Source organism: Onychostruthus taczanowskii, unplaced genomic scaffold (genome assembly GCF_017590055.1).
Source record: "Onychostruthus taczanowskii isolate IOZ18803 unplaced genomic scaffold, ASM1759005v1 scaffold26, whole genome shotgun sequence".
NCBI lineage: Eukaryota > Metazoa > Chordata > Aves > Passeriformes > Passeridae > Onychostruthus > Onychostruthus taczanowskii.
In genome coordinates, this window is record NW_024499906.1 from 6,845,302 (window position 1) to 6,867,559 (window position 22,258).

At 38.5% G+C, this 22,258-nt stretch overlaps 1 protein-coding gene across 4 annotated transcripts in view; it reads right to left on the reverse strand.

Annotated features, from left to right (window-relative positions):
- RCBTB2 (RCC1 and BTB domain containing protein 2) overlaps nucleotides 1-14,723 on the reverse strand; it is a 32,935-nt gene extending 18,212 nt beyond the window's left edge. For 3 of the 4 annotated variants that reach the window (XM_041407209.1, XM_041407207.1, XM_041407210.1), the window contains exons 1-7: nucleotides 14,630-14,723; nucleotides 6,500-6,560; nucleotides 4,391-4,549; nucleotides 3,763-3,913; nucleotides 2,057-2,223; nucleotides 1,212-1,370; nucleotides 121-228 (exon numbers count right to left, since the gene is read on the reverse strand). In XM_041407209.1, the coding sequence (XP_041263143.1) occupies nucleotides 121-228; nucleotides 1,212-1,370; nucleotides 2,057-2,223; nucleotides 3,763-3,913; nucleotides 4,391-4,549; nucleotides 6,500-6,538 (783 nt within the window). In that variant the 5' untranslated portion in view covers nucleotides 6,539-6,560; nucleotides 14,630-14,723. Of the gene's footprint in view, nucleotides 1-120; nucleotides 229-1,211; nucleotides 1,371-2,056; nucleotides 2,224-3,762; nucleotides 3,914-4,390; nucleotides 4,550-6,499; nucleotides 6,561-14,443; nucleotides 14,485-14,629 lie in introns of those variants that run through there. The other variant, XM_041407208.1, reaches the window with a different exon arrangement.
- Between the last annotated feature and the right edge of the window lie 7,535 nt (nucleotides 14,724-22,258).

A 22,258-nucleotide genomic window follows, 5' to 3' on the forward strand; every position in this document is an offset into this window, starting at 1 on the left:
TGTTTTATTCTGACGTCACTTTTTAAAGAAAGGACTATCTCCTTCAGAGGCAGCATATGCTGTCCTCAGGACTCCTGCAGAGGCTCCCGGAGGGGCTGAGGTGGAGCAGCCCAGACGTACCCGCTGCACACGAATGCCCTGCAGGGCTGCGATCCGGCACGGCGTGGGCTGGTTCCCGCTGCTGCCCAGCCCCAGCTGGCCATTCCCATTGTACCCCCAGACATAGACCTTGAAACAGAGACAGGGACTTTAGGCTGTTTGCTACTATTCACTTCTTTTTCTTGTTTTAGGTAAACACAAACATATTCACACATATACCTACCTATCTAAACACATATACATACACACGTTTTTCTTTAAAATGCCAGTTATGTACTCATCTAGAAATCTTAACTTCCACACTCATGCTCTTTAGTAGTTAGATTATGTAGGGCTACAATATTTTAATAGGAAGAACAGAAAATCAATGACTCATATGGCTGCTTGCCAGCACAGAGTAAATCCAGCACAATACTTCCCTTCTTCAAAGAGCTGATTTCTCATTCCAAAGTCTTCTAACAGAAAACACACTAGAACAATTATAAAATGGAAGCTGTGCACAACAGTTTGAGTAAGCAGCTTTATGCCAAATATAAGAAAAAGGGGAAACACTGAGCTCTGATCATTTCACTGACATTGTGTTTTACTGCAGTCAATAGCTACTTAGTTCTAAACTCAAGTGTTTGGAGAAATAGAGCTAGCAAGATGTATAGTGCCCAACATCATCAGCTTATATGAACAAAATCTACAACTCTACAACCTCCTTGTATCTTTGCAAAGAAGATAAAAAAGTATGAGAGAGATTCAAGAGGTACTCCAGTACAAAAAATATATGCAATGTACTTTTGTTTTCTCTTAAGATATGTGAATATGAGCACTGAAAATTAAAATATCATACAGTGATTATTCTCACATTCACTGATTATTCTCACATACACTACTTCAGATTCTAGTATAGACAATAATTTATTTTGTCTATGAATGCTAAAGACAGCAGTGGTAAAATAACAAATGTTGTTATGAGCAGTATAAGGAGCTAGACTCGAGGGAGTTTGGAAAGGTAAACTTCCTTTCTGAATAATAGCTCATGACTACCAGGTTTGAAATTATCTACATGCCAAGTTATTACAGGAAGTAAAACTCATTCCAAATATTCACTTGAAATTTCTTACCTCTCCATTTTCCACCACAGCCATAGAGCACATCTGTCCACAAGCTATATTAACAACTATTTTATTTTGTAGGCAGCTGGTAACTCTTCGAGGAATTGGCTGATTTGCTGTTGAACCAGATCCAACCTGGCCCGAGTTATTATAACCCCATGTGTATACCTGTTGCAAAAGAATTGTCATCAAAGATGGCTTTATAATATATAGTTCAAAGTACATATTCAAGAGATGAAAAAGCAGTATGAATAAAAAATTTAATTTTTTTATGTGAAAATGGATGTAATGTTTTACAGACCTAGGAAGACACATAGGTTTACAAGTGAACTGTTTCTAACAAAAATATGCCAATCTAAGCATTTAGATATTCCATTCTTTTATGTTCCTCTGTTCAAAGGCAAGAGGAAACATGATGGCAGCAGTCAAAGCTGGAAGAATCCATTGCTACTTTTCCAGAACCCAAACTAGAATATCTAAGTGGCACAAACGGCACTTCAAGGCAAATTCCAGGAAACTTTTTACTTTGGCAGGTAAAATTCCTTACAGTGAATGTGATTTACATTAACATCAGCTTTAATGCCACTAAGCATTTAAAGTAGAGTATAGCATAGGAAGGAACTGGCTACATAATTTGCTATTACAAGCAGATGTGGCAAAAAATCAGTGTTCTGCACACACTTCAAAACAGCTACACCCTCACAAGTTTCAATTTTTTGGAAACATTTGTGTTACATCAGCACTGTGAGGATTGGAGGAAGCAAGGTCTAATGCTAGAAGTGCAGAGTGTTTTCCTGTTTCTCACATATGTGAGTTTCATTACAAGAAAACAGACTGGCTCCCACTATACTCACCTCTCCATCAGAGGTTAACACCATGGAGTGGTGAGAGCCACAGGCAACCTCAATAACTTTCTTGTTCACCAAGTTAGTAGAGACTTGACAGGGAACGAAGCCATGATTTGTTGTACCATTGCCCAGCTGACTGTAAGCGTTATGACCCCATGTATACACTTCTCCTTCTACAAAACAAATGTAAAGAGCTGGTTGAAAAATCTCTACTTTTCCAATGAGTACACAACATAACTAAACTAAACTGCCAAATTCAGTAACAAAATGCATACTTAAGTGTATAAATACATATATGACCTATGGGGCTGTTCAGCCCACGGACGTACCAATGCTACCAGGCTCACATAGTGTTGACCACAAATCCCAGTGGATTTGTGGATCAGCATAATCATAGCAAGGAAAACATACTGCTGCAAGAAAAGGAATGGTGTAATACAGAAGGGGAAAGGATGAAATGACAGTCAGAGTCCCCATTTCAATTTCTGTTACTGACAACGAATCAGAATTTCTTGTCTATGCCCTGTCACTGTTTCCCATTTTGGAAAATTCAAAAAATAAGCTTTCATTCCCTTACAATATGCATATTCCCTATGGAGGATTCCCTCAGAACTGGAAAGGCAAAATATACTACACTAAACCAATACTTCTCTGCAATAACTGGTTAAATCTAATTACTTTATCCTATCAAGAGTCAACAACCTTTTTTCTTCAGTTCACCAACATGTGCATACAAATTTCAGTAAACATGTGAAACATATGGCACAGAAACACACAGCAAAGTGCCAATGACAATAATTAACACAGGGATTGTGTAACATATAACAGCCCTCTAAAAGGTAAGTTTAAAAAGGCTGTGCTGAAGAAAAGCTATTAAAGCAAATGGAGTTATGAGTAAAAATCATCAAAGATCAATTCTTGACCTGCTCTTTGGCAGTACTTCATCATCAGGTTAAGGAGTATGAGTGTGTCAGTGGGATGTGCCAGTAACAAAGATCAGAGGGATAGAGATGCACACATAAAAAAGCATGCAGAATGGTCTACCATGAAGACTGGAGGAAATGATGGAACACAACTGAATGTAAAAGAACACATTTACAACATAATTCCCCTCATCTACTTTTAGTCATAGAGTACTGAAAAAACATTTCCTCTCATTAACAGAGACAGGTAAGTGTGAATATCATCGATTAGGCTCTAACAGAACCTCACTGGGAACACAATATTAATAATTGTTCCTCAAGTGTAATGTACTTAATTATGAACATAAAAGCCACTATCACAATGAGGATGATAGAGTGTCAGTGCAGGAAGCATGAAGGCTGGAATGCAACATAATGGGTCTTTAAAGCACATCCAAAAGTAGGTACTGGAGGGAAAAGATGCATTTTAGCTGAAGGACAGTGTTGGCACAAGAACATAGGGTCATAATGTAGCCAATAATGCATTTCAAGAGCAATCAGAAGTTTCAAACTTAACTGAGAAGTGATAGAAAAAACCCTTCCAAAAGTAGTAACATGATCAAAGTAGGGCTTGAAAAACTTCTGAAAATAACAAACTACCTGACATGTTATATTTTCCAATTAAAATACTTTTGACTTAACAGCCCAGAATACTCAATTCTCTCTCTTATGTTACCAGCCCAGACCTTTCACACCTGCTGGATGAATTTAAGTAGACTCTGAAAAAGCAATATTCAGATCATACTTTACCTTCTGTAGCAAGAACAACATGAGGGCCACTTCCATAACTCAGGCAGGCTATCTTTTTGCCACACAGGGAATCTAACCTCCTTGGCTCTATAGTGCTCTGCATGTCTCCTGTTCCCAAACAGCCACTGCAGTTCATGCCAAGCACAAAAACCTGTCATAAAAGAATCACAGACTCATAATTTAGGTTGCAACGGAGAACCTCCTCCAAAGGTCAACTAGTCCACCCTTGTGCTCACCAAAGATCTAAACAGATCAGTTATCATGTCCAAAAGATTCTTGTACATGTCCAAGGAAAACAAATCTCACAACTGCTTCAGGATTTAACCCCTCTTATGTAATTTCTTCCCTAGTACTGAATCAGAAAATGCCATCTTGCAGTTTGCGTCCACTGCCTCTCATCCTGCCACTATGCACTTGCAACAAATGCCTAACTCCATCTTCTCTTTGCTCTCTGACTGTGGTAAGAAGCCTTTAAATTAAACTGAAAATGTTTCAGTAGCAAACAAAACAATCAGACATTTTTGCATGCAACTTTCTCTAGGTGTAGTATTATACTACTGGCCTTCAGAATAACTTGACACATAACTGATTAAACATGTCACGTTCATGCACGCTCTTGGACAATTACCTCATCATTTTCAGTTGCATACAACACTTCATTACCAGCACTGCCAAATACACAGGCTTGACGAATTAACTTGATCTCTTCTGGGGAACAGAGAGAAAAAATCGGCCATTTCCCAACATCCAGCATCTTCAGGGCTGACAAGAGTGTTGCCTCCAGGGCCTGGTATTATAAAAAATGCTATCAAATATCTGCACAGAAAAAATATATGCCTTTGCATAGCAAAAAATTAGATAAACACCACCATGTCCTTTTTCAGCCACAAACCAGTATTTTAATTCTACAATACTTGAAAGGAAGATATTAAACACATAAAATATATCATGATCTAGAAATAAAGGATCAAGATTAATGGAGAAAAGTACCATGTAGGAGGTTAAATAGTGAGGTCATATATTCATTATATTCATACAACATAAGTGCTATCTTACAGAATTCCACATACATTGAATTCTGTAAGACAGCATTCCAATATAAAGTGTAAAGTGCATATTCAAAATATGAAATCTGTGTATTTTCCCTTGGTGCTAAAATTGCTGTTAAAAAAAGAAACCATAAAAGAACTCTGCCCAAGAATACACTTAACTTTGAGAAATATGTGTATTTGTTTTCATGTATGTATTTTTTCTACCTCCAAATTATACAAAGATGTGAATACTAGTTTGGAGTCTGAAGCATGTTATATCAGCTATAAGAATACTGTTTTTTCAATTAGTATCACTGACTATGAAAAAATATGCACAGGGATATACATAATACTAGAAAATCAAAACCAACACCCTAAATTAATCCTAAATTAAATTCTTTTAACTAATACCAGCTAATCGCACATTTCTTTATTATTTACTTCAGAGAAGGGGAAAGAAGGATTGGCCATCTTCACAGGAAAAACATTGCGGTTTTGATCACACCAGTTCTTTCCCCATCTCCTCGCAGCAAATAACTGACCAACTTCAGCCAAATTTGCAAGTGAAAGGGAAGTAAGATTCTGCTGACACAATCAGCTTGGCAGCAGGCAGCTGGACAAACAGACATTATGTTATGAAATAAGTCAGTGAGCAAGTAGGTCCAAGCTAATCCTAGCAGACGCTGCTCCCTGTGACACGTAGCAGGGTTATCAGGGACGAAGGACCAGAATCCATATGGAATCAGTCTTCATTCATCTGCTGCTTGCAGAATAATTTCTTTTATGTCAAGAGGTTACCATGTATTCTACAGAGAATTTTAGGCCCTCTTAAGATATGATAATAAATACTGAAAGCACCACAGACTATTCTTCCAACTGCATCAACAAAACTGTATCCCACTTTTGCTCAAGACTGAAGAAGCCTGAAATTCAAAAGGACAGTCAGGGTGTCCTTCAATTTTACAGATTCCTTTACTGGCAAAACATATTGGTTTCTTTACAATATGGGCTCTAAATTCCAAGTGCTCAGTGGGTCAGAACCCATTCATCTTATATAGAAAAGTTGTTTTTAATCTGTAACCTCATTCTACAAAGCACTCATGTCATATCCTCATAATTAACAAGTTAAAAAAAACCCCAAACTGTAGCATTTCTTAACACTAAAATAATCCACTGAAAGAAAAAAATTCCCAACTACTCTTATAAAAAGCACCCAAGGAAATACTTATGATACTGATTAAAAAATAAAAGAAAGAACCAAAACGTTATCAGACAAAAAAATCCATAATCTAAATCCTGTCTCTGGAATTATTAGTTACACTCAGTAAGAGACATTCTTCCACTTTTTAAGACTTTCGCCCCTCACACAGTTCCACGTTATATTTTGTTTCAAAAACATTAAAACCAACTTCAACTCTTAGCCTACCAATATTTATATCCCATAAGTGATCAGTTCCCTCATTATATTGCATGAAGTCATGAAAGGCAGACTTAGACATGAATCTCAGACATTATATATGAACATATTGTTCATTTAAAATTTTGTGGATGACTTAAGCAAGATTTCTTCAGCTAGTATCATTTCTTCTAACCACATCTTTTGTTTCTGTCTACCTTGACAAGTACTTGCACATACTAAGCTACTGCTAAATGGAACCTTTTGAGCAGAGCAGTACAGAATTCCCAATACAAATCGATACTCTGACCTTGGCACTGACTCCTTGAGGAGGAGGTTCATCCTCCATATGGATTTGTGCTTGTGTCCCCCTGCAGAGAGAGAGCTTTGGTTAAAATCATCATATCATATTGGTGCAACAATACTTTCTGTAACTTAATATTAAGCCAGAATTATCTTCTTCTGTGGGGTGAGAAAACAAGAAATGCAAAGTTCTCTCAGTTTTGCTTTTATATACAACTATACAATGACCAGTTAGGCAAACTCTGCTCTTCTGTATTCTTACCTAGAATGTTAATTCTTGGACAAAATGTTTTTTTAAAACAAATAGGAAAATTAATCAGATTGTGATTGGAAAGAAAGATGTTTTAAGAGCACCATACTCCAATGTCTTTTCATTGCAGTAAAAATAAATTGAGAACCTTCCTGACATAATGCTTTAAGACATTTATTTCAGCAAAGAAAAAGCACACTGCTCAGAGAATTCAATTTCTGGCTTAAGCATTCAAATTTACTTTTTCCAGTTCCATTCTGAAACCAATGCTAGAAAAACATTTGTGTGTTTTCAGGTTTACTGAGAGCTGCTAAAAAATTCATTCTGCTTGTGAAAATATTGCCAGCCCTGTAAATTACCTGTATAATTTCTATGACATACATTACAATAGAAAGAGATCTTCAGAACAGATGTTTCTTCCCAAATATGCACAACTCTACTATCCTAAAATTATTTCCTAACATAAAGCCATGCAACTCTGTTTTCAGTAAAACTACAAAAATTAGAAGCAGCTCTGAAGCTGTACAAGCCTCTTCTACTGAGCAGTCATGAAGACTGTATACATCATTTTCTTTGAGGTACATTGGTTCAGACACAGCTAAAATCTGTTCACTTCTCCCATAAAATCACATCTCTAAAATTCTGACTACAGGCAGAATAACATCCAACAAACAAGTTACCATTTTACTGAGTTAATTTTCAGACTAATACCACATTAAAACAAGTATCAAATGTAACTGCATAAAACTACCTTTCTCCTGAACACATCTCTTACATAAGACTTCATGTCATAAGACCTAACCCAATTACACAAAATATATTAAATTAGTATGACTTAAGTATGATAATGTTAATGATTCAACATGTAATCTACTGAATAAAAAACCAAAAATTATTTTCTTGAAAAAATTAAAATCTGAACAACTGCTGCAGCTTGACCATACTGAATATGCACAACTGTTAAGCTCACGCTTCAACAAAACCCACAAATCTACACTCACAGAGTGTATTTTATACACCTAGGTTGAGACATTACAAGAATTACACATTAAAAGAATTCAGCTCGTGTCAAAGTCCACAGTGACTTTGAGCTTAAGGCTCAAATACACAACCAAACTGGAACAACTGGAAGCCAAGTTACATTCCACTTCAACTAGAACAGACGAAAGGGCTGACTCAGTCACCTACAGATCAGCACCTACTGGTATTTGAGATGACCTTGGGGATCCCTGACACCAAACAGTGCTGGCAGATAAGATACAGGACCCACAGGATATCCACACATCCATGCCAAGCTGGAGCAGCAGCCAAGAACTAAATGGCACCAGACAGTCCTGCCTGTGGAGCTGAGCAGAGCCCTGGATAAGCACTCTCAGCCTTTTACCAAGCTTTACACCTTCATGGAAATGGGGGAACTTGCTGAGCTCTTGCAGTTAAGCAATTGCTTATTTTCTTCTACATATTTGTTCAAGAAACAAGAATGCAACAGTTGATTTTATGCACAATATCTGCAGTTAAAGCAGAAACAACTCCTCTAATCAAGACCTTTGCCTGTACTACTGAACTGTTCTGAAACATTTAATTTTAAGCATGCCAGTAGTCCTACAGTGAAACTGATTATCGAGGCTACCCAATATTTTGCAGCACCAACTTCCAGCACTCCCATGCAATGCTGGCATGTTACCCAATTTTTGACCATCTTTACCTACACTCAGATCCCAAAGGAATAATTACTAACTGAATTTTCTAGCTCAAACAGATGTAGAATTCCATATTTCCTTCCTCAAGCCTTTTGATACCCATGATTCTTCAAGTTCCAATATTTCACTTCAATTGCACCTGCTCAGGCAAAATCAGTTTCATTTAAAAGCAGTTGACTTGTTAGCATAAAGATACATTAGGATCTAACCACCTCATTTAATTAATAAAAAGTGCTCCACTTAATTACTTTTCAGACTCCCGACAGTTTTGCCTTGAGTTTTCTATAACAAAGATCAGTTACATGGCCTCCCAACTCAAAAGTTGGAACAGGTTTGATCTTATATATAACTATAAGAAAATTACCCTGCAACTCTATTTTCAATTTGCTCTGCAAACACAGACACCTTATTTCTGAGCAGCCCCACAGGAGTACACGGGGTGACTCAAATTATGCCAGTTCATTCTTTCATTCAAATTCATGTCTTCTAATAAAAGTACGTATCTGTATCTGCAAAGCTGCTCTTTCTAAAAACCTGTAATTGACTTAAGACTATATATCCACCTGGGGATCCCAAAAATAAAGACATAAAAAAAAGCCTGTTAAAGAACCATTCTTATCCATATATGTTTAAAATATTAACAATGATATTAGCAATGAGTTGTGCACAAACTTTTCTCCAGAAAAATAACCATTGTGAAGGCAGTCAAGCAAATTAAAAACAGTATTTTCATCAAAAATAAAAAGACAAAAACCTGTATATTTGAGTACATCAGGTACACGAGAAAAACATATCCTATCTATCTCAGACAAGACTGTGATTGTCTGTCTACTAAATCTTATAATATGTGCACAGCTGCCAAAATCCCATTACTTTAAAATAGCTAGCCACTACCTTATAAAAGAATGCAATACTTATTTTAGAAAGTAAAAAGGTAAGCCAGAAATATTTCTCATGCCTGAAAACTTTTTATAACTCTCACTATCTGTATTTCCCAAAAAAAATTTGTGAAGTGCAAATCTAAAGGAGAAAACATCATTATTGTAAACATCCATTTCTTGAGGATGTGCACAGCCTTTTGATGCAAAAATATTTATATTAAGCTTCCACAAATCTCTTATCTGGAATCCAAGTACAATTAAGAACCTGGACAGCATACTCTGGCAGTCTGAGTTTAGGTCTTGGAAACTGGAAGCTTTGACCATTGTTTTGGTCCAGCCACAATAGATCTTTGAGTAAGACACAAGTCTGCAGTACACGTAAGACTGAGTTAAGGAACATAAATACTAAATCTGGTAGTCAAGCTTCATTAGTAGTCCAAGACCATTTAACCCTAAATATTTAAACAGGTTCACTGACTCATGTGAATGTAAACATTCTTGTAGATTCTCTCTCTAGGAACTTGGCAAGCAAACAAAAATTTTCAGAACTCCACTTAGTATTTCCTCCCACTTAACTTGAACATTTATGAACCTCATCTGCTGATTCAAACGTCTGTCTGCAGCTTCCCCAAGGACTCTAACCACAGGCTTAGGAAAGATTACAAAGCAAAAGTCACAGGGAAAAGGGACTTGGTAAGACTTTTAGAAAAGGAACCTAACCTTCTCTGATATTCCTGATTTCTCAGCAGTTTCCTACCAGAGTATCATTACATGATGCTAACTTGTCCAAGCAATTTTTCAGGAGAGATCAGATCACCAACACTGCCAACATGCCCTCCTTGAACAGGTCACATTCCTCTCTAGGAAGACTATTTCCAAAATTATCTTCTTTCTTCATGTACAGTGAAATGCCAGTACTACACCCAGTGCTGACAATAAATTGACAGGACTCAGCTTATCATTTATTCTTCCACTGATGGGGCATTTTCCATTACCCAGAAACTGCAGACCTTGACAAGTGGTTGTTTGGAAAACTTCAAACTCCAGCTAAAGTATAATCTTCTTCCTTTCTTGCTCCATGACACCAGACTGAATTCTTTGCTCCTGATGCAAGTTCCACTGTGTGCCTACTCATTACACAAGCAAATCAACACACAGTTTAGAGGCTAGATCCAAGAAACTCTTTATTGGCTCCATCTCCAGAGGTAAAACTTCAGCCAAAAGCACCTTGTCAGACACCACCTGTCTTTTGGCACAACATCCAGTTCCACCTGTAGGCTCCAGGGACCTCCAGCATGACCCCACTGAAGTTTCCAGACGTTCACATGCAGAATGCATGTTCTTAGTGATGCTAAGACAAGTGCTCATGTTAAGTTTCTTCATTTTTCTCATTCCTATTCCACTTACTTTTCCCCCTTTAGAAATGCCTATCACCTTCACTGATGTAGAATGGTGGATTGTTGACCAGCCAGCAACAAGAGAGGAAGCAACTGGAAAAAAATTATCATCACCCACCAGAAAGAAAATATTTAAAGCAGAAATAAAAAAATAATCCCAAATTCTTTTCTCATTCTACAAACCCTAGAGTCAATCTGGAAAAAATAATACCACACCTTTGGCTATCTATCTACTTGACTTTAAAAAAAGAAGATTTGAAGAAAGAAGTTGGCAACTACTAACAAAGAGAAGCTATACAACAAATAAATAAAAGACAGAAATACAAAACCAAGAAAACAGTAGTGTTTATTAAAAAATTAAGCCACCAGTAGACTTACTGAAATGTCTAAGTCAGCAGCTAAAAAACCCAATAAGAAAATGTCAATCAAAACATATTTTCACTTAAAAGTATTTACACTTCCTTCTACACATGCAAAAATACCTTTTGAAGGCAAACAAGTGTTTCAGATCATGGAAACAATGCAAGAACTACTTTAAGTGCTGAAAAGCATTATAGGAAGATGCTGGAGTCACTTTCACACAATTACTGGTTTACTTCTCCAGTAAAAGGAAAAAACATAATGAGCATTATCTCTAGACCTTGAGATGTGTTAAAATAAACATTTTGGGAATCCCAGTCCCTTGGGAACAAGATGTCATTCCTGCATCAAAATCTAACCTTGTGTAATCTAATGTAATCTAAATTTAACCTGAGGTGAAGAAAAACATCTGTTCGCAATTTTGATATGGCTAATGCAAGATTTAAAAAAAACCAAAACTTGAAAAGTTCCTCCTCTTTGTTGAATTGTTACCCAAACTCTAAATACACTTCAGCTCCTGCATTCCATACAGAAACACAAACATAATAAAATACAACTGATGCAATTGTTGGCTCTTGCCTACTTTACATGCTACATAAAACTTCATTTACTATACAACTGATTTGGTAGAATTGATAACTTCATTTTGACCTTCCATGATGAGAGGTCAAGGAACCAGCTTTAGGGAAACAAAATTAATCCAAAGATTCAGCTTAAGAAAAAACCACTTTCTTAAAAATATTGACCATGCAACAGAACAAAACCACTCAGAATAGTGCAGTAAATATACAAAATAAACAGCCTTTAAAAAAAAAAAGGTTAAGGAATTGTAGTACAGAAAATATTAAAGCTCTAAGACCTTAAGAAATACCAATAGGTCAGTTGTTCAGGATAAACCATGTACCATCTTCAGATATCAGGTGGCATAGTACCTGCATGTGGAAGCCTGACAAAGCCGGAATTTACCTAGGTATATCCATCAAACAGGTATTGCATAATTTTATTAATTTTGTTAATACTCTTAACGCTGTCTGCCTGTGAAGATACTGCATGTTATAGAAAAGAGAGGAAACAGTAAACAGAATGTGCACAGGAAAGAAAAGTTACCCCCTTTTTCTACCAATAAATGATACTGTTGAATACCCAAATGCACTGTTCCAGTCTTCTGATACTGGAACTACTGGGCATTAAATGGCAAGAGCATTGGACCAGACATAACAAACAGAGGTTTCTTAACCCTTAAAAATAATTGAGAGACAAAATGTTATTCTTTCAAGGCAAAAGTTGGAGTATCTAACATTAAGTACATCCACTGCAATAGCCTCCTCCAAACTGCAACAGATGATATGTATCATGATGCCAAAGCCATTTTACCTCAAATATATCACTCAGTGGTCTTATTTCTATTACTGTTTTCACTTACATGATTAGAGAAACCTTAAAAAGTAATTGCCTGTAACTAACTCAGAATTATTTTTGCCAGTTCTTACTGTCAAACTGGCACTTAACCTTTTCATTGTCACTTTGCTTAACTATCATTTTTCTAGTCTTTATTTCTAAAATCCTTTTTGACGGTTAGAAGTTGTTTTCAATAGACCTTTTAAAAAATTTTTTGGACATAAATCCTAAACGGATTCTACCTTTGGCATAAAACAGCTTTCTACCTTCTTTACTTACTAGGGCCCTCAGGATTCCTGTACAAACAACAGCACTAATTAAGCCTCTTGATTTTTCCAAGTTTCTAAAATGAAAAACTTCAAACCTGCTTAGTCACCTATTTTATTTCTGTTTATTTAATCTAATTAAAAATGTGATCCAAGATCACAAGCTGACTAACGAACCACCTTTTCCCAGAATTTTCACACTGCTTACCTGAGAGCAAGTCTAAGGCAATTCAGTGCTTATTGGGCAAGCTTACAGCAGCTGTATACAAGATCATCTGGATCACTGTGTGTCTAAATGATCTGTATCTCTTGGCTGAAGAAGAGGCTCCAGAGAGACCTCGCTGTGGCCTTTCAGTATTTAAAGGGGGCTTATAAAAAGGAGGGAGAGGAACTTTTTACACAGGCAGAGAGTGACTGAACAAGGGGAGATGGATTTAAACTACAAGAGGACAGAATCAGATCTGATCCCAGGAAGAAATTCTTTACTCAGATGGTGGTGAGGGCACAAAAGGTTTGCCGAGAAAAGCTGTGGATGCCTCAGCCCTGGCAGTGGTCACAGTCACTGGATGGGGCCAGGGGCAACCTGGTCCAGGTGAATGGTATTCCTGCCCATAGCAGGGAGGTTGGAACCAGATGATCTTTAAGGTCCCTTCCAACAAACCATTCTGTGATTCTATAGTCTAAGAAAGAAATCCATCTTTAACATAATTCCTGACAGTATTTCTCAGTAAGCAATATTCTTATACAAATCCAACTCCTGTGGTTGATAGCAGGCAACATCAAAAGCTTTATAATTTTCTTGTCTCAAAACAATGATACGCTTGACTATTTTTCTTTATCCACAGTCTCTTCCTGACACTTTACAGTCCATCACATCATTCACATCCTACATAGTTCTGTCACATTTATTTCCTATATCTGGGCAGTATTACCTCGTCTATCAACACTGAGCAGGACAATTACTTCTAAACGTTTCCTTTACCCCGTGTTTGCCTTCACATCCTACAATATGGAATCATAGAATGATTTGGCTTGGAAGGGACCACACACATAATTTTGTTCCAACCTTTGCCATGGCCAGGGACACCTTCCACTAGACCAGGTTGCTCAGAGCCCCATCCAAATCAGCCTTGAACACCTCCAGAAATGGGGCATCCACAACTCTCTGGGCAACCTGTGCCAGTGCCTCACCAACCACACTGAAGATTTTTTCCTAACATCTAATCCAAATGTACTCCCTTTCAATTTGAACCTGTTCCCCCTTGTCCTCTCACTACATTCTCTTTCCCCATCTTTCCTGTAAGTTCCCTTGACGTACTGGAAAGCACATCGGTTCATCAGCCCAAATAGTTTCTGATGGTGCACAAGCATCACTCCCTACAGACCTCACCCCACTCTCAGCCTGAGTAAAACCTCCCTGCTGACTGTGCCTGACATTAGCAATTCCACTTGCCCAAGGAAACGCCATGAAATCCTCCCATCTCCCACACAATAAACAAACAGTGACTGGTTTCCAAAGTATCCCTTCTTCTCCTTAAAACCATAACCGGGCCGCCAAGCTCAGCTCGCCTGTAGCGCTGCCACCGCCGCACCTCTGCGCACCTGCGGGCAGCGCGCATGGCACCACACAGACAGACTCACAGACAGACACACACACAGACAGACACACCGCCATCCCCGCTATCGGCCATTTACACACCGGGTGCCTGAGGAACGAGGCCCCGCGGAGCACAGCCCCAGCCCGGCCCAGCACACGCAGCACGGGCGGCCGCGCCCTGCCCCAGCCCCGCTCCCCGCCGCCGGCCGCCCGGGGAAGGGAAGCACAGGGAAGGGGGGGAGCCAAGCCCCTTCCCTCCCCTTCCCACCCCCGTGCTCCGCAGCTTACCTTCCTTCTCCGAGGCGGCGGCGGCGGCGGCTCCTCCCCCCGCCCCGGCGAGCCAAGCGAAGATGCTGCCGCGCTCAGGCGCCTCCTCACCGCCGAGCCCGCAGGGAGAGGGGAAGGGGAGGGAAGCGGCTGGCACCTCCCAGGATCCACCCACTGCAGCTGGCGCCTGGAGAGCGGCGGCCGCTGTCCTCGGGGCCCGTGAGTAGGGCCCCGCGGCCGAGGGGAGCGCTGCGGGAGGGGCTGGAGCTCTGCCAGGGCCTGGCCCCTGGGATGACATGGCTGCGTTGGGAAGAGGCATGCCCAGGGCGAGCTCAGCGTCGCGGGAGACACCAGCCCTTCCCGCCTCGGAATCACGGAATCACTGAGCTTGGAGAAGACCTCTGAGGTCCCGAGCCCAACTGTGACCCGGCACCACTGTGACAGCTGGACCGGGGCACCGAGTGCCACATCCAGTCTTTCCTTAAACACCTCCAGGGACGGTGGTTCCAGCAGGTCCCTGGGCAGCCCCTTCCAGGCTGTTGCCTGGGCCAAAATACACGTGTCAACCACACACTGGGAGACACATGGTCAAAGGGGAATGTCAAATATTGCTATGCTGTTCCAACCCGCAATCATTTGATTTTTTCTTTCCCAGAGGAAGTGAGGAGATATTAAGTATTCCATATCTCCTATGGCGTATGTTTAAAATTAGGCACACCCAAAGAAGATACACTTGATAAGTTTTCCTAAAAGCAATAACCTGTCTGTTATGCCTGGTTGTATCTCTTACCTTGTGTGACAATTGCCTGCTATTTTGCTGTGGGAAATACTCAGAGACCCTTGCTGCCATACCCGATGATATTGTTACATTATTGCTGTGGAAACCTTATTCAGAAGGAGAAAGTTTGCTCTGGAGCTAAGGAAAGCCCATCAAAAATTCTTTTATGACCTAGGGAAGGTTTCAGTTTTTCTTGCGGGAATGAGAGCTTCATAAGGATGTTTTGACATTTTAAAGATTGATGTACTCAGATGCGAGCCTTTGGCTGTCCAAAAATAAGGTTTGTGTAAGTACCTAAAGTTGCAAAAACCTGTCCTTAGAGTTACCAAAGAAGCAGAGGTCCCATACTTGTATGTTCTCCATACTTGCTCTGTTGCATGGCAGTCTCAGTCTATGGGCTACACGTGCCTTTGATCCCATTCTTCATCCATATCAGACATGGAGTGCCTGCAGAGCCGTTGCCAACTACCAGTGCTCTTCCCTGATGTGCTCCCCAGTGCACGGAGTCAAGGAATCACAGAATGGTTTGGGCTGGAAGCTGAAGATATTAATATTTGGATTGGCAGTAAAGCAAAGAGTAATTGTCCCCTAAAACCGTGTGTATCGATTCTACAGTGCATATTTTAAAACAACATTGGGTATTTTTCTAGGAGTTACGCTCGATGTGACTCACGGCAGTGCTGTGTACTGTGTTAGGCTGAAGGTCGCACTTAGAAGCAGTGGAACAGGTGGTGTATTTGATCCTCTGAAACAAAATGCAGTTTGATACGGTGATGTCCCTAAATCTACAAGCAACAGACATGGATCTACAAGCAGACAAACTGCATTCTGAAATATTTAGCTAAAGGATTGAGTTCAGTGAACAACATCTGAATGCCAGAGGATGTAGAAGTGAAAAAGGCTAATTTCATTCATGAAAGTGCCAAGACAGGAATCAACAGTAATTGAAAGGTAATTTGCATCGAGTAATTAGTATTTTAGGCCAGTTATTAGGATGCTGCATATAATGGTACTATACATTTGGATAGGGATGGTGAAAGTGGGATAGGCTGCATGAAGATGATCAATGGTTTGAAAATAAGACATAGCTAAAGGGATTATTTGTTTAGCTTATTGGAAAGAGTTTAAAGGTAATTGCCGTTTATGGCTTCCTTACAGTGACAAAATATTAGGTACTGAGTGGCATTTTAATTTAATCGAAAAGAAAAAACCATAATAAAAAGCAGTGGGGCTATATTAAAGCCTCAGGAGTTCAAACGAGAAATGGTGCACAAATTTCTGACAGTGAAAGCGGAAAGTGGCCTCCATTATTTATGCCTTCAAGTAAAAACCTGATCCAGTTATTTCTGCCTTCCCTTACATGCCATTTGTTGAACTCCTGTCTCATTTTCTTCCTTTCATTTGAATTATCTCAGGGTTGTTTTTCTTCTTTCCTAAATGTAATGCCAAATTTAGAACTCAGCAGCAATGAATGAAAGGGAATTGGAATGGAAAGGAATGCTCATTGCAGGGGGGTTAGTCTAGATGACCTTTAAAGGTCCCTTCAGACCCAAAACTATTATATGATTGTATGATTCTAATATGTGCCTGTCTCATCTTGCAAACAGCTTGTAGATCCTTCCAATATTTCAGTTAATGACTAGGATGATGCTCATTCCATTTCTGTTTGACATGAAGCCAGGAAGGTCTGATGGTGCACTGCAAGGCAGTCCAATTTAACTTGTACAGTAGCATCACATCAAAACAGGTAAACCTCATACTGGGATGTCAAAAAATAGTATCTTAAGGCAGAAAAGAAATGTTGCCAGGTTGTGAGAAAATGCTGCTGCAAAGAGCAAGGAGAATTTTTGATCACTGCATCAGGATCAGGCAAAATCAGGAAAAATATTGAAGCAAAGGAGATTCAGCTTGGCAATAGGGAAGACTGCTCTCACAGTGATAATGAGGAAGTTGGGTATTGATTGCCCAGTGCAGCTGCAGTTTCCATGATTTGAGATTGTAGATCAAAATTAAAGTAACTTTTGTTGATCCTAATTCAGGTCATGAAAATTTATCAGATGACCTGCTGAAGTTCTTTCCAGTTTCAGGATTTTATCATTAGTTCCATTGTACAAGAAATTAGTTCCATTGCATTTTCCATGTACAGGAAAGAAAAAAACCCCAATATATATAAAAGGTATAAAATGTGCAATTAAAATAGGAACAAATGACAGTTTTTAATCAAAGCAAAATGTCTTTTATATAAGTGTTGATTAATAAAAAGATTATTTCACAATAACCTAATTTTTCCAAATACTCGAGCAGTTTTAGTGGCTGAATTCCCTTTAAAAAGCCATTAAAGTTCACTGTTCTTTTTTGGAAGGATGGACTATTTTAAGAATAGAATAAGAGACTCCAAGTAAGTTGTCGTATGGCTGATAGAAAAAATCTAGGAAGAATTGTTTATCATGCTTCTATTTTCAGTAATGTCTTATAGGTTGATCCTGACAAGTATTTGCTTATATTCAAATGCAAGCTCTGTTGTGATTTTGTGGTACTACCCATAATGTTTGCAGCAAATCAGAATTTTCCCAGTTTTGAAAAGTCATGATTATGGAAATATAATTCTTCGTGATTTTTGAGTAAGCATTTCAACAGATAATCTCTGGCTCCCCTTCCCTTTGAGTATCATCTTTTGATTCCTTCAGTAGTACTGTTTTTCATCCTGGTTAATCTCTTTAATCTTTTCCAGAAAGAAAAGATTTCTATTTTAATAGAAATACTGTTTCACTGTCAGTCTCAGGGAGCAAAGGCTCAAGTTTCCACTCACTCCATGATTACATTGCTTAGATATTACCTGTGAAAAAATTGCTTTGAATTATTTTTAAATCTGCAAAGTACAAACTTTAGTGATGCCCGTGAAACTTCTGAAAACAGTTTGCTTTCGGAGTAACATCATACTATGTACAAAGAAGTAAACAGGAAAGAAGCTAGATCTGTGACTATTACCATTTTCTATAAGCACTGTCATTTAATTCTTTGCAAAGGTTCTATTTCTAGCACAGCAGATATTCTTTTTCCCACAAAAAAAAAGGTTACAGACAGGAAATGTTTGGGATAGTGTAAAAACATTTCCTGGTAAACATTTTATCACAGCTTGATAACCATTTCCTGTTGGTAGGACTTGTTTTAAATATTGACATTTTGTTTGCTTTCTTGCTATAATTAACACACATATGGGATCTGGCTAAGTGTGCTCATCCTGTTAAACAAAGATTTTGACAAGTCACATATTTAATTATAATGTCATGCAGGAGTTTATGTTGTCCATTTCCCTTCATTTCAACTTCATCTGGGGCACTAAATGAAGGAGCAATAACTGCGCAGCATTCTGGGAACGGGGAATTCCCAGAAGGGTGGAGGTTCCTCAATATTCCAAATAGAGCATTGTCTGCTGTGAGCCCAGTGGTTTCAGTGAGCTTCCAGAATAACTTTAGATGAGAAGGTGGGACTTCATGTAGGATCTTGTTGTTTAATACAGACTTGAACTTGAATTGACCTGAAGAACACCAGAAGAAATTTGTCACTTTCTAAGCAGTTTTGAAGCATTGTCCTTGCAAAGGAGACTTCATTCAAGAATTGTGACATGAATCACATTTTTCAGTTATCAAAATCTCTTTTCAGTCAGCAGATCTGCTTTTGCCATTTTTGTACCCACCTACTTACTTTGTAAGTGCTGAGAGCATCACTAACTATCATACAGCTCAATCTGGTTCTCAGTCACTCGAAGATTGGAGGCATATTTAGCTATGCCTCTGCTAAACTGTAGATGGCCAGAACACAGCCTCTCTCCCTGCCTGGAGGCATAGCTCATGTCCATATTATTTAGGGATGTATTCCCCTTAAGATCAGACTGGCCAATCAACACTACATCTCAAATGGCCCTGGAGCTCCCCTGTGCTCTCTGTCATCCTGTGGCCTTCAAACCTAACTTGCTTATGTCTGCAAGGTTTTTTATCCAGTTGATTGTATTTGAAAGTGGCTGTTCACTACCTTTTGTTTAAAAGTTTCACCCACAGTTTTCTTTCCCACAGTTAAAAAAAATATATAAAAATTAGGTCACTTAAATGAAAGCATGTAGTATTTGAGGGTGCAACACCTGCTGAGATGGCATTGAGGGAGTCTATAGAGAGCAGACTTGGAGCAGGGTTACCCATAGAGCCACTTGAAATGGTGTTTAATGTGCACTACCCTTGAACTGTTCTAGCTGGCACAGGTCAAGTCTGCTGGGAAATCAGCTAAGCAGCAGCCTGGGTGATCAGAGGTCAAGTGGTCAGGCATGGGGAGTTATGGAGTCTAAGTAACATTTTGCCTTAAGCTTTATGTCTGTTGGAAAACCCTGAGGAAAGAAGAATCTGGAGGTCAAGGCTTTGGGATAGGGTTGAATTTGAAAAAAAAAAAAAGAAAATTATTGGTGTATTGTGGATAACTATATTTTGAATGCACATCCTGAATGTATTCTTGGAAAAATACCCAAGGAAACAGAATCTGCGGGTGTCTTCTGTGGGTTTGTTTGTTTGTTTGTTTGTTTGCTTTTTCTTAGACTGGAAGAGAGTAAATAAAGTGTTCTTACAAAGAGTTGGTCCCAGTCATGCAAGCCAGTGCTGACTGCACAATCTATTACGGCATCTGAAAGAAGGTGACATTAGTGTAATCATACACGTCACTCACTGAGGATGAGTGTAAAAATATGAAGTGTTTGTGGAGCAGGAAAATGAACTCACAACCCTGATTTATATAATTCCAAAAGAATACAAAATTGGTTGCACTGAATCTAATAATGGTGAGGCTAAAGTTGATTGATTTTCTATTATTGGACTCTAGCAATAAATAATAAGTAAGGCAAAGTGAATGCTATTTATGGATAGTGTATTGTATCCGTTATCATCATCTGCTTTCTGTAGAGCAGACATTGTCTTTGACCCTCAGGAATAAAGCAGTTTCCTGAACTAAAAATATAAAATTTATGGTAGCATGTGTTTGATGAGGTGTAACATTTTTCACCAATTGCCTTTAGTTGTGTAATTGTGTTATTGAAAGACAAGGTAATTCCTAATTTTAAGCAAATGCTTTAGCATTGCTCTCAGATATCTTTCTGGGAAGGAACATACACATTAACCTTGTAAGAGGTAATGACTTATATCTCAGGTTTTGTGGGATTTCTATTACTTGGTGCAAACAATTTAAAAACAGTCTGCATTTTTTCCGTTGGAAATAATTTGCAAGTCACTGTATGGGCTGTTGAAAAGCTACATAAAATCAAGCAATTTCTTTTTGGATGTGTATTAGAAAGATTGTTACTGATGATAGAAGCATCCCATTTTATCAGAAGCCAAGAGCAACATTACATTATTTATGATTGCTGTCAAAATGTGAACTTATAAAATTAATTGTCAGGAGAAGACTTTTTTTTCAATGTACAACTTTAATCCTAAGAACTCAAAAAAAGTAGTTTTCCTCCTGCAACTCAACTTTTAGAACTTTCCTTTTTAAGATTCTGGAAGTGCTAAAACTTTGCATGAACAAGTCAAGGGAGAGCACTCGACTGAGATTGCTCATGAGGGTCTCCCGCTGAGAAATCTCTGAGCTATGAGTGTTCAAAGCCTAGGATAATATTTAAAGGAAGTTTCATATTTACTTACCCTGTTCTTTTCTAACTCACTGCCAGAGAGCAGATTTTGTTAGAAGGCCTGACCTTTTATGGCACTTTTCCCATTATGTGCCCTTATGCAGAGGATGTTGAAGTATGTGTCTAGCTTTTGACACTGCATAACACTGATATGCACTTTTTATTTCCTGTGAGGAAATGCTCCATGCTTTCTGGGATTGGAGTATTTTTTTTGTGTTTTGTTTTTAATGGAAGCAGTGTTGCTGTTTGTTGATGTAAGGATTACTCCCTGTTAAGGTCAGAGGGACTGAAGATTTCGGACAAGTTGAAAATTCTCTGTAAGACCAGCTGGGCAGCCAAGCATGCCCCAACCCACACTAAATCTAACACTGAAGGTGTCTTATATACTACTATATTAAAGCATACAGAAATTAATAGCTTTGAAAAGAAAGCATACTGTATGTTCTGTATAAATGTATTTTGTTGCCCTTAGCAGCATTGTAGTATTCTACCATATGCTCATTGTGAAGTCTACTCCATATATAGATCTTGATATACATAAAATGCTACACTAATCTCTGATATAGCAGCTCTACAGATGATTTACAGAGCACCACACTTAAGGAAAATAGATGGTCATGTTTATTAAAGAGCAACATAAAAAAAATAGACTGAGAATTTGAAATGAAGATGAACCAATTAAGCAAAAAAACTGGGTCTACTATGTTTCATTTTCCCCAAAGTGAAACCATTGTTACCATATGTAACCATTAGTTCTTGAAACACATGGGGAAAGGAAAATAAACAAGTTGCTTAGGGGAAAAAGCTGGAGCTATAAACTGGACATGGACAATTTGAGTTCTCAGCTTCATTTGAAATATTCCTGAAACCCTTAATCTTTCCCAGTGACAGGAGTCTTTGGATCACCACAAGGTTCAATGTTCTTTTTTGTAGCCTAGGAAATCACTCACACTGCACTTCACAGCTTTTTCATATGTTTCTCTAAGTGCAAGTCATGGTGTGTGACAATTCATCAGTCACCCTGTCAGTTTCTCTTCCCATGGAAAAATGAAGATGGTTCTAAAAAGGTGATGGAAATTCCGCCATTCAGGGGAGCTTTTGCTTCTGCAAGAGAAGCTGGAAGAATAAAGAAGCCTTGCCAAAATGATAATTTTGTCCTAATTTTAATGTCATAAAACTTTAAGTAAAATTAATTTATTGGAGT